Consider the following 12,720-nt stretch of genomic DNA (forward strand, 5'->3'; position numbering starts at 1 on the left):
GGCAGGAGAGAAAGAACTGTGGACGAGAGCCTTTATTATGGTGTCGGAGGGAAGGAACCAGCAAGGCCATGTAAGCAGGCCTGGGATTGGCTAGTTTGAATCATTTCAGTGGGCTCTGAGTCATAGGAGTTTCCGTCTTCCCAAGGCGGTATATCCTAACCACAGAGAGTTTAATGTCCATCAAGCATTGCAAACCAGAATTGAAACTATTTCTTTCTTTTTTTTTTAAATCCATTTCATTGGCAAGATACATTCTATACTCTAGTGTATTGTGTATGTAATAGACAAGCACGCACACACACACACACACACACACAACTCCCCTACACACCACATCACACATTCTTGACAGTCTATGTTTAATAGGTCCAAGTTGATATGACCTTTTTGTTTTTTCTCAAAAGCTTTTAAACACATTAATACAAAATAGAGCTAGACTTGCTTATTTTGACCTCATAGCTTCCTAGTACCAGAAGCAGTATCTTCAAATCCAACAGTGCTGTTTACTCTAGGAAATGTTTTCTTCATAGTCACGGGCAAAATCAAATACCACATTATTTCAGGTTTCAAGAAACACTTTATTCTCCTCATTAATGTCTCAAAACTGTTGAAAGCCAAAGCCTGAAAAAGTCCTTCAGCAATAAATGTGAATATTTTATGAAGAAGTAGTTGCAAGAGGATATCAGTTTCCATTAACTGTATTTTTGAGTATTTTTCTGTGGTAAAGTCCCCAAACTTGAATAAATTAGGCACAATGTCGATAGAAGTAAAAGAAGTAATCTGTGAAGAATATCCCAGCAAAATAAGGATCCATTGAACAGTCGGCTACACCCTGTCAGAACAAGAGAAAAAAGAAAGATTAACATAAAAATTAACTGCAGTTAAAATGATTGATCGATTGGTCCATTTCTTTCTTGCTGAAAAGAAAAAGAAAAAAGCAAGCTTACCGGTGCAGCTACACGGAAATGGTATGCACTGTCAGAGAACCGGGCTACAGGGAGGCTCCAAACGTGCTGAAATCCCTAAATAATGAATGAAACAGAGATCCATTTCATAACCACATTTTACACTCAGTTGGAAAGAGTACAGGCTGAGAAAGCATTTCCTCAATGACTGCAGGAGAGGTATCTGGGATAACAGCTTTTAAAAGGTGTCACTAGAACAGTCTGCAGCTTCTTAGGGACACAAGGAAGATGCTGAGGCCAGCGCTGTGACCAGGGCCAGTCAGCAAGCGGAAATGCAGGCATTTAGCTCGTGCATCCCTCTCTGGGTAGGGAACAGAAGCCACAGTTCCAAACACAATTCTACTGGAATAATGCTGAGGAGCCAGAAAGCATTACCTGTGTCATCTCCTGGGAGACTTCTTTGTAGCTCTGGATCCCTTTGGGTTGCCCCTTATGATAGAAACATATATTTCCAAGGATGAATTTGCACTGGAAGACTATTAATGGCTCTGTTGTGCTTCAAGAGACAAAGGAAAGAAAGGGCAAGTGGAAAAGCAGTTAGCAACTTCTGCTAGGCCACACCTTGGCAAGAACAAGAACTGATGGGAATGGAACTTGGAAATCCATTCAAAGTTCACAATAGGCATTTTATTACATAAAGCTCACTGACGCCAGTAGGCTAGCTCACATCTCATTATTACAAAAAGAAACCCAATCTCAGATGACTAATGAAATAGCATATGATGGTTTCTAAAACCTAATCTCATGACTTAAATCATCTCTCATTAGAACTTCTTATCTCCATAGATTTTAAATAATTTTTGGATATATACCTTCTCTTTTGACCGGCAGCTGAATTTTCATTTATAGATATGGTTTGAAACAACAAAGCAAATAAATACAGGTAGGAGTTTAGGAGCGAGTTCCATGAGATATCACCAGCTATCAGAGTAGAAGGCCTGCAAGAAAGGATACTGCTGCTTCTCTGGAGGTTGACTCAATAATTATTATCAAGAGGATGAGGTCCATCTGCCTTTGGAAACAATCCTTTTCCACAAGTGGGGACAACCTACAATCTCAGTTGAGTGTATGTGTTATTTTTAAATCACCCATATGAGAAAAATGAATTGTAAACTAAAAGGTCTGATTTAGTGGCTCATCCCCCTGAAGGTGATCTTTTGTCACTACAGGGGATATAGCATATAATCTTATTTCCTTCCATTGAAAGCTAGGAATGGATAAGAAAATATTTTTCCAGGTTACTCATGGAGTGCTAGAGAATAGTATGTTTGGCTCGTAAGAGTGGTACATTTAGAGGCCAAAGTGGTGACTCATGCCTGTTATCCCAGCACTCCGGGAAGCTGAGGCAGGAGGTTTGCTTAAGCTCAGGAGTTCAAGACCAGCCTGAGCAAGAGTGAGACATGTCTCTACGAAATTTAGAAAAATTAGCCGGGCGTGGTGGTGCATGCCTGTAGTCCCAGCTACTCGAGAGGCTGAGGCAGGAGGATCTCTTGAGCCCAGGAGTTTGAGGTTGCAGTGAGCTATCATGGTGCCAGGGCAACAGGGCGAGACTCTGTCTCAGAAAAAAAAGAAAAGAATAGTACATTTAGCTTTTGCTCTGCCTTGAAATATGTAAGTTCTGAGTCATAAAATATTAGCTGCTTGAAACAAACTTTTCCAAGGCAAGCAGTTGGGTTGAGTGTCATTAGCTCCTCATAGACACAAAGTTGATGGGAAAAGGAGTAGGAAGCCTGAGAGAAATGGTGGAAGAGACAGGGGAGTGTGGTGAGTGGCAGGAGGAAGGAGAGAGCTGGACAAGCAGGAGGAGAGAGGAGGGGACAGAAAAGAAGGGAAAGAGAGGAAGAAAAGGAAGCAGAGAATAGAGGAAAGTGGAGAGGGGAGAGAAGAAGAGACTAAAATCAGGAGACACAAAATAAAGCCATCTATATTTATGGTGAGTAGCTCATTGCATGATTTTTGCGTGAAGTGAGTGGAAAGTCTTAAAGTACCATAATCATTTAAAATGTCTGATAAGAATATGTTAAGTTAGAGTTTTGTGGTTTTGGAGGAAAGGTGGTCATCATAAAAGCTACCATTTATTGAGTGCCCACTGTGTGTTAGGAAAGGGCGATGTCCTGCATATCTCACCTCACTGGGGAGGCCAGATGGTGATGCTTCAAAGCATGGGCTGGATTTGAAGCCCAGTTCCACCACCTACAAGCTGTGAATTTCAAGATGCATTTTTTGACATGTACTGAAACTCTAAATCCGAGTGTTCCTGTCTGAAGCACATAAACTAGAAAAACAATACCCACCTGAGAGGGTTGTTGTGGTTATGATGAGGATTATATGACCCAGTATTAAAGTCTGTGCTCAGCAAATGGTTGTCATTAATTTCACCAGTATGAACAATAATCCCCAGAGTAGCTCTACATGCTATGGTATAATGTAATACTCATTTTACAAACGAAGAAATGGTAACTCAGAGAAAATAAATGGCTTCTCCAACATCACAGCATGAGTATGTGACAGAACATTTGAACACCGATCTGCCCAATGCAAACCTGGCTCCTTTCATTTTCTCTGTCTTGAGTAAAAGGCGTGGTGTCTGCATTAGCATTGCTACCAGGACTTGCCAAAATGTGCGGCCTCCCCATCTGGGGGCCATGTTATTACTCTTGTTCCCACCCCAGTGCAAAGGGAGACAGCCAGGGGAAGGCTGCAGCTTGTGAGCATCAGACCAAAGTCACTCCCACTCCGCAGGCTTGAGTGTACAGTTTAGGGCCTTTCCATTCCCTGGAGTAAGCCCAGCCCTCATTTTAAGAATCCCTCCCGCAACTGGCCCACCTCTCAATCTGTCATTAGTTATCATGAACTGATAGCTTTCCACCTCCTAACTTACTGGTCAAGTAGTGAAGTCAATTCAGACTTGCTCCTTAATTATAATAAAAATGAAAATTTTTTATAGCTATGAACTTACTTTATTTCCAGAGAGAATTTGACATTGGTAGGTGTGTGCTTATTAACAGGAATATTATAATTGTAATTTCCAGACCTAATTATGGAAAAAAATAAAACCATAAATCAAAAATGCAGGAAAGGCTTCAAAAGGCTTTTTGCCATTCATCATATACTATGTAAACTGTGAAATATGGTATAAAAAATAATAAATACAGAAAACCGAGTTTAACCTGCTATATATAATTTTATGGTTTTTGAAATATACCTGTCAAATTTCAGAGTGATCTCTTTCAGGTCCTAATATAAAATATATCACAAAGATTTATAGTTTTTTAGAACACACAGAAAAAAATAATGGAAAGTCAAATCCCAAATGCACATAGGAAATGACTTCAGTTTCCTTTAAGGAGATACAGATTTCAGAAGCCAAAGAGGCAAAGGCCACAAACCAATAATCTCCCTGGAAAGGAGGATTGGAAATAATAAATACCAGTTTTTCTACCATAAATCACTCCTTTTTAAGCAACATGAGCAAGAAATATGTACTTTTAGAATCTGAATCTGCTAAAATTTGCATAGTTCTAATTACCACTTAGTAATGGAGAACATTGCAAGACAGAAGTGCTTACACATGGATCCCCCCAACCCCCGCCCTCTAGGAGATACTTGGATAAGAGAGGAAGTTTCTTTGATTCATATTGTAATGAAAAAATTCCAGCAACAAGGCGTGTTGTATCTAACAAAAGTTCTCTTTATGACCTCACCATCCCTTGAATTGTATGGAAAAACAACTTAAAATCAGATAAATCAGAAAAATGGGAGCTGGTCATTTTAGATTTTCTTTATATAATACTAAACTCAGTTGTTAAAAATGTGAAAGCAAAAGTAAAAGAAATCAAAAGGTCCAGCATTTTGCAGCGTATAGGTATAGCAAAACAAAACATCACATTGTACACCTTGAATATATACAATTTTCGCTTGTCAATTATATCTCCATAAAACTGAAAAAAAATATGCGTGCTATGTGCATACCAACTTGAGAACAGTGTTCTTTCAGCGAATGGACGTATCAAAAAATGGAAAGATCTGTGTTGGGATCAGGGGCACTTTGTCAGACGGGGGAAGCAGAGATAAATGAATTCATTTCCTCCCAATATCTGCATGCTTCACAGCAACCCAGCTGGGCTGATAGTATCCCCATCTTATAGATGAGAGCTGGATATGCAGGGAGAATAAACATCTTGTCAAAGTTCTAGGATTCGAACCTGAATTATCCTGCTCTTCTTCATTGTATCTCCTTACCATATTGTCTGTCTCTGTCACTCACTTATTAGATGGGTGATTTTAAGCAAATTTTTTCAAGCTCACTGAAACTTAACTAGAAAATGGGGATGAATAATACCAACCTCATAGGGATGTTGTGCAAATTCAATGAGATAATAAATACAGAGGTCATGAACAAATCATAAAGCACCATACAGGTGACTTTTATAACTCAGGACCATCAACTTAAAGCCTAAGTTATACAAGGTTAAAAAAGGAATAAGGCTCAAAGGCCGTAGGATTTGTGACACCGGTTCAAAATACAGGCCTTGCCTTTAACCTAGCAGGCACCCAATAAATACTTATCAAATTAAGAAAAATAACTCCCATCCTTAATGCCTACAACTTGCATATTGCGCTTGCTGAAGCAACTTGCACTCTGCTTCTAGATGTATCATTACCTTGATACAGGAGATAGGGCATACACTAGAGACGGATGTTGCTGATAACTTTTGCAATACCTGATTTTTTTCCTCCTAACTGAAAAAGCTAAGATAAGCTATATTTTTTCACCAATTAAAATAATGATATCCTCTTGTTATTAAAATATACAAACGTCAGCTCATTTATAACTTAGAGCTATCAGTAACAATGTCTTTCTTGTCTATGAAATTAACTAGCAGCTCTGTGCCTCTGGTATGTGCCCTCAGAGAGTCAGCACAGAGCTGCTCCCAGGCTTTTTGCTTTGGACTTATCCATTAAATCAGTAGACTGGAATCATTGGGGCCAGGGTTTATTGACATTTGCTAATACCAACCGTTTTATGATTCCCTCGTCCACCATGTAACAAATGTGTTTTCACTTAAGGAGCAATGTAAGCACACATTGATTTTACCACGTAGCTTTAGCTTTCATTGCAGGCACAAAAACCCAGTGCCTGGGTAAATTGCAGAAACAACTGGGGCACAATGGGGAGGCTTACCCACCCGCACCGGAGGCTTCTGCTGCAATACCGATGATCTATTATTTGCTGGATTTCCATAATCTGAATAGAACTGATGGTTGTATCAATCCCTGAATTTAGAAGAAATAGAGAAAAGAAAGTAAATCTTCTGTAGTGGAAAAATAGTATTGTATTCTAGCACAGTCCCCAAATTATGGAATGTGAAGTAAGAGTTTCCTGGATAAATGGATTCCATTTGCATTCAAATGAAAAAAGGAGGAGGAGAAGGATGGGAAGAAGGTTTGAGACTTTTTTTTTTTTTGGTTATAGTAAATTTTAAGAAAACTAATAAAAATCCAGGCTTCAATACATAGCCCCCATAACATCCAAAAGAATTTCTGGACCGTGGAAGTCCTACTAAATTGAAATTTATTGAAAATGGAGGGTGCAACATGAAATGCAATCTGTTTCAGAAAACAAAAAACAAACTAAAAATATAGTCAGAATAGAAGAGGAGGGCAGGAAGTTTAAACAAATATTACAATCTATGGAGATCAACCACAACTTGTCCAGTAGTGAGTGGCTGTTTGTAATGAATGCTTCATTAATGGTTAGGCTGGCATGGATCACAAAATGTAAACCCATGGACATACGTGGTGGTGGGCCCAGCCTCTGTCCCTGTTCCTCACTTCAGTAATGCTTTTACAACTTGTTACTCTGCCTGGCCCCACAAAGCCAAAGAATAGGGTCACTTAAATGTCAACTTACAGTCACTCCCCCAGTCAGGACTGGTGAGAGCATCTCTTGCCAGGAATGATTTGCGTTTGTCTTCTGAAAAGGAAAAATAGTCTGTTAGTCTTGAAGGCTTGTTCAGGATAAGGAGAAACCCTGTGTGTGCCCTAGATTGTCTCTGTGAGTTGAATGTTTCCCCCCCACTTCCCTCTCCCACCTTCCTACCCATCCAGCCCGTATCCCATTTCTTAGAGATCTAGTTTATTCTCACCCTTCTCCAAAATGCCACCTGCTACAGGCTGAATTGAGTCCCCTCTCCACCACCAAATTCCGATGTTAAAATCCTAACCCCCAGCACCTCAGAGTGTGGCTGTGTTTGGAGACAGGGTCTCTAAAGAGGTAATTAAGTTACAATGAGGCTGTTGGGTGGGCCCTAATCCAATCTGACTGGTGTCCTTATAAGAGCAAGAGATGAGGACACAGGGGAGCTACCAGGGGGACAGGTGCACAAAGGACAGACTATGAGAGGGCACAGGAAGAAGGTGGCCATCTACAGGCCAAGGAGAGAGGCCTCAGAAGAAACCAGGCCTGCTGACCCCTGATCTTGGACTTCCAGCCTCCAAAACTGTGAGAAAAATGTCCGTTGTTTAAGCCACCAGTCAGTGGTGTTCTGTTATGGCAGCCCAAGCAGACTAAGGTACCATCTGCAATTATGACCTGCAGCTCACAGCTTCCCCCTCTCCAATGCCACAGCGCTTATTACTGAGCCATATATGTGGTCACCAACCAGCAATATATCTGTCACTATACTGAAAGGCATATTATCGCTGTATTGTTACTTAACTTTCCATGTATGTTTGCTCTTTCTTGACAACTCCTGAATAGGGAACCTCAGTTAACATTCTTTGAATCCTCCTGTAACTCCTGGCATAATGGCTTGCGCATACTATGGAAACCATTTTTTCTTGGATTAAGGACAAGCTAATGGCAGTTTTATTTCTTACCTAGCTTGTGAATTAGTAATATTATTAATTGAAATCATTAGGTTTGGGTTATCTGGGTTCTTTTCTATGCACTTAAATGTTGCTCTCTCAGGATTATACATGCTAATGTAGAAAAAATGGAAAAATCTCATGAGGGAATCCCTGTTTGAATACCTCCAGGGACAGAGGACTCACTAACTGCGAGTGCAGCCCATTCCTCTGCTGGGCAGTGCTGAACAGTAGTTTTCCCTTTTACTGAGCCAGCATCTACCTTCCTGGCAATCTCCTTTTGATCCTGATACTACCTCTTGAGTGACTATAACAGGCCCTAAAGGCAACTGCTCTGCCCGACCCACAGCTGGTTCATATGCAGTTGCTGGGCAGCAGGGACGCACTCAAGAGTCACATTTCTTTTTCTGAGTGAAAACAAAGGTCATTAAAAATAACATTTGGAAAGTAGGAAGGAGAAAGAAACAATAATATGGATGTCTGGAATCTGATTTTTGAACTATTCCTGGAGATCCCAGGGGAAAGCAAGGAGACACAACAGTTTCGTTAAATCATCCCTTTAGAGTTGAGTCCAGGTACCACGAGGGCCTGGCGTCAAGTGTATATTGGTCCCCACTGGTTTTTCAACCCTGTCTACTTCCATGGCCTCTCTGCTGCTTAGTAGACCCTGTTAAAATAGAGAATAGGTTCAAGGGCAGTGGGCAGAGTAGGTAGAAATGAAGAAAAATAAGAGCAAGACTTTCTCTACAGTTAAATAATGAAATATTAACCTTCTTCACACAAATGGAGTTTGGGGTCTTTGAGGATAAGCAAAACTTATCAAATTGAGCATGTCTTCTTGACTGCTTAATAACTTGAATATGAAATGTTAGAAGAAATTCTATAGGACTTACATATTTTTGCACTGAAGGACAATAATGATAGTTACACCTACTATCCATTGATGCCAACTATTTATTGAATATTGTTCTGAGTGCCTTACAATAGTCCAAGAGGGAGGGAGACTATTTCCACTTGGCAGATAAGCTAACTGAGGTGGTAAGGGTCACCCTGTGTGTAAGGAATAGAAAAGGGATTCCAATTTAAACCATCTCATTCCAGAATCCATAATTTTGCTAGCTTGGAAATTTGTGAACTGATATCCATGCAGGAAAAAAGAGAGCTTAAAGCCTAAGGTAAGGACTGAGCTGCAGCCCATGGAAGAGAACAATTGGGTCACGGGTGTGGGGCCAGAGCGGGCTTGGGGGAAGGGAGCCAGAGGTGTGGCAAGGTACCCTCATAGGTGAAAAGGCATTTTAAAAGCAATTTGGAAAAAGTAACCATTCAGGTGATTCCTGTTAAGGCTATGGAAAAAAAATATGTATCTTTTAAAAGCAGATAGTGAAAGCAATCATTTAGTGAGTTGCTAAACAAACCTAACATAAGAATTGTGTGAACTTTTGGCAGTCACGTTTTTTTAAATTTGCAGATTTAGAACTATGTTCAAGTTTCTGTATCAAATTTCAGGACAGAAAGCAAAAGCAACAGAGCACGGTGTGTGGGGACAGTCAGTCCTAAGCGTCTCTGTCCTAGTCAGTACTCCTCGCGCGAAGCCAAAGGACTTGGTCACTTGTCCGCTCACCTGACTGTAAGCTCCTTGAAGACTGTGTCCTGTTCACTGTTGTGTCCCCAGATAGGACAATGCTGGGCTCACTGGGGGTGCTTATAAACATTTGTGGAAAAATGGAAGGAAGAGAGCCACAAGGAAAGAGGAAGGAAAAGAAGAGGGAAGGCCAATTGTTTAACCTCTAGAAAAATGTTTTCTACTACATACCCAAAGGGACATGCCCAGGGGGTGGATGCAGAGGGCTGCTGAGAATGAACATGGGACGCTGGGCTCCTGCACCCTGGTGGCAGGTGGGGTGAGACAGAACCTGAAGGCAGGTTTCCTGAGCGTCCTGCCCAACACGATGCTTTCCATCAAGGAGAAATAGATCTTGATACATGAGGACTTTCTAGAAAATCGAATATTTATTTCCCTTTACATATAAATATATATGCTGCCGAAAGGCCTCCAGATTTCTTGGATTCTAGCTATTCCAATAATAATTTTCAAACACATGTCTCCTACTATTAGTTTTGCTTAAGATTGCTTCCACAGAAGGCTGTAAATTTACAAGGCAAATGAGGCATAAAGAGAAGTAGAAACCAGGACTTCTCTATCCTGTCTGTTTTCTTCCACCTTTTGTTCTACTTGCCTGCTAACTTTTTAGGAAAAGAGCTCATTATAAATCCTGGCAACAGAACTACAGATTTGTCCCACTTCCACAGAACTATGTTTTCAGGTTCTGCAGACACAGAATCCTCGGAATAGGATTGGGTATCTGAGGGGATAAGGTATTTTTTTAACAGAATAAAAAAGTGAGGTTGAGAAGAGATCATCTTGCAGAGCAGGATTATAAAAGTGATTTTTCAAAAGCAGGAAATAAATTTTAAATCTCCTACAAAACATCTCCAATTTGTCACTTCTTTGAAGCAGGACTATTTGACTCTGAAAAGGCTGGTTATTGGAAAGCCATAAATGCTCCATAGTCACACAGGGGTAGCTCTCATTTTACAAATGCCTTCCAATAATATTCACTATAAGCTTAATATAGTACATTCCCAGTGGTTTTCATGTAAAGTTGGAGATATATTTCACAACTGGTGGATGAGACCTCCCAACAAACCAAATTAGAAGCTTCTGGAGAGTAGATATTTAAGACGCTGTCCAACCAAAGCATAGTCCTGTCATAGTGGAAGGTGTATATTGCAGTACTTATAAAACTATGTTGATGGATGAGTCCAATACAGCATCTTAGATATCTTTCTCTTGCCCTGAATAAACCAGACTTGTGCCACGAAAAAGCTAACAAGCTCCACCATCAATAACTGAGTCCTTTAACACAGGGGAACATTTTCTTTTGGCAGTTTTCTCAGAGTTCTGGTCTCCAAAACAAAACGAGCATGCATTTCAGATGCCTTTTTGTTTTGTGACATTTTAAAAATCCTCACCAACTCCCTCATAATCTGTAGACTTCCATAGACTGTTTTCCCCCCACAGGCTCTTTATTTTTTAATATCTAACTCTTACATCTATTTAAATCTCTACGAGATCCATGGATTAAAAGCCCATCCATCATGTTCAGTTGGTTCCTCAGAGTGGAAGCTCAATTTTCCAAAATACTCATTTTCCACTTCTGATTAGTCTTACTCAAACATTTTATTAATTGGAGGAAGAGGGGAGATAACCTTTCAGAAAGACACTTTACACAGACACAATCTACTTAGTCCCAAAAGAAGAATAATGACTTGAGCTCAGCATGTCATAAAAATGCTGATTTCCCTTCACTTATTTTATTGTAGTCTTACTCCTCAGGGAGGAGGCTCATAAATGTGTTTTTGGGTTTAGTAAACTGCTAGATATTACTCTGCATCCCACTGAGAGGTTTTCTAAGTTTCTTTTTTAACTGTTGAATTTCTTATTTATTTTTACTTCTTAATTTTTAATTGGTCTTTAATGCCTCAGAAACATCTGGTTGAAAAGACTGGCTGCCTGGCTTTCTCAAACTCTTTTGTATTTAGGAGCCCCGGAGTTACACAGTGCCCTGAACAGAGGGGAGGCACGGACCTGTGGCAGAGAGAAGAGCCCTTCCTCAGCCCCCCAGAAATATCCCATCTCGGGAACATCTCAATGGCTGTAGGCAGACTCATGAGGGGAAGGCAGAAGGGGCTTTCTAGAACCATAGAGTGGGTATTTTCTGCATCTTCTAGATTTGCTCTCAGGTACATGTACATCCGTGTCCAAATAAACGGAGGCAGGATGGTGGTGGGAAGGAACCCAGGGCAGGGAAACAGGGGACCCAGATTTCAACTCCAACTTTGCTAGTAACTCAACTGGGGAATCTTAAGCGAGATCCTGTGCCTGTATTTCATCAGCTGTAAAATGGATAATTTGGTATAAATCAGAGGTTTTCCTGACCTAGGGCCTTTGGAACCCCCGGTGATTGCACAGAGGGGTCTCTGGTGTTGTCTGCAGACTTGAAAAGTAACATTTCTCCCATAGATTTATGCTGTTTTTCAAATGTTGCTGTTTCAGTAATAAAAACAATTCAGTTAAAAGCTTAACTGAATTTAGGTTTACATTCTCCTTTTCTCGCTTTATGTATTTGCTCAATGAAATCATGGTAAAAGTATGTTAATAATGGATTCTCAGTCAGGGTGCCCTGGTGTAGCTGCTCTCTTAGATTCTACAGCTCTAAATCCCCCAAAGTTTTCAGGTTTTCTAAAGGTAAAAGTGAATCAAGCACTTAAATTCTTTCCATTTTTCTTCAGTTAAAAGAAGGAAGAGGAAACAAGTTTCCTAGTTGTATCCGGGAGCCTGGGAAGGCAGAACCTAAATTTCATTTTTAGACAGAAAAGCTGCTAGCTCTGTTTAGGTGGACGCAGCCTGGCCAGACCTTCTTTCTTTCTTTAGGAGTTTCCATAGATATAGAAACATGAGATGAGCAGACACTCACTGTCACAGAGAACAGAGCAACAAACCTTCATCTGGTTTGACAAGGGCTGTTCTTCCCAACACAGTCACTTAATGAGGGGATAAGTTCTGAGAAATGTGTCACTAGGTGATTTCATCATTGTGCAAACACCGTAGAGTGCCCTGACACAAACCTGGAGAGGGTAGAGCCTACTACACACCTAGGCTATATGGCACGGCCTATTGCTGCAGGCCACACACCTGTACAGCACGTTACTGTACCGAATAGTGTAAGCAGTTGTAACATAATGGTAAGTATTTATGCATCTAAACATGTTTAAACATAGAAAAGGTACAGTAAAAATATAGTATAAAAAATAAAAAATGGCA

The 12,720-nt window shown here is 40.4% G+C and overlaps 1 protein-coding gene and 1 long non-coding RNA gene across 6 annotated transcripts in view; one reads left to right on the forward strand and one right to left on the reverse strand.

The window, feature by feature from the left end:
- The window catches only part of LOC123639523, a 40,282-nt gene that overhangs the window by 24,048 nt on the left and 3,514 nt on the right, over nt 1–12,720 (forward strand). The gene's annotated exons all lie outside the window — the stretch shown is intronic.
- MYRFL (myelin regulatory factor like) overlaps nt 558–12,720 on the reverse strand; it is a 65,822-nt gene continuing 53,659 nt past the window's right edge. For all 5 annotated transcript variants that reach the window (XM_045553378.1, XM_045553377.1, XM_045553376.1 and 2 more), the window contains 6 exons: nt 6,880–6,942; nt 6,155–6,242; nt 3,925–3,999; nt 1,341–1,461; nt 948–1,022; nt 558–832 (listed from right to left, as the gene is read on the reverse strand). In XM_045553378.1, the coding sequence (XP_045409334.1) occupies nt 746–832; nt 948–1,022; nt 1,341–1,461; nt 3,925–3,999; nt 6,155–6,242; nt 6,880–6,942 (509 nt within the window). In that variant the 3' untranslated portion in view covers nt 558–745. The remainder of the gene's footprint in view (nt 833–947; nt 1,023–1,340; nt 1,462–3,924; nt 4,000–6,154; nt 6,243–6,879; nt 6,943–12,720) is intronic.

This window comes from Lemur catta, chromosome 6, assembly GCF_020740605.2.
Source record: "Lemur catta isolate mLemCat1 chromosome 6, mLemCat1.pri, whole genome shotgun sequence".
Taxonomy (NCBI): domain Eukaryota; kingdom Metazoa; phylum Chordata; class Mammalia; order Primates; family Lemuridae; genus Lemur; species Lemur catta.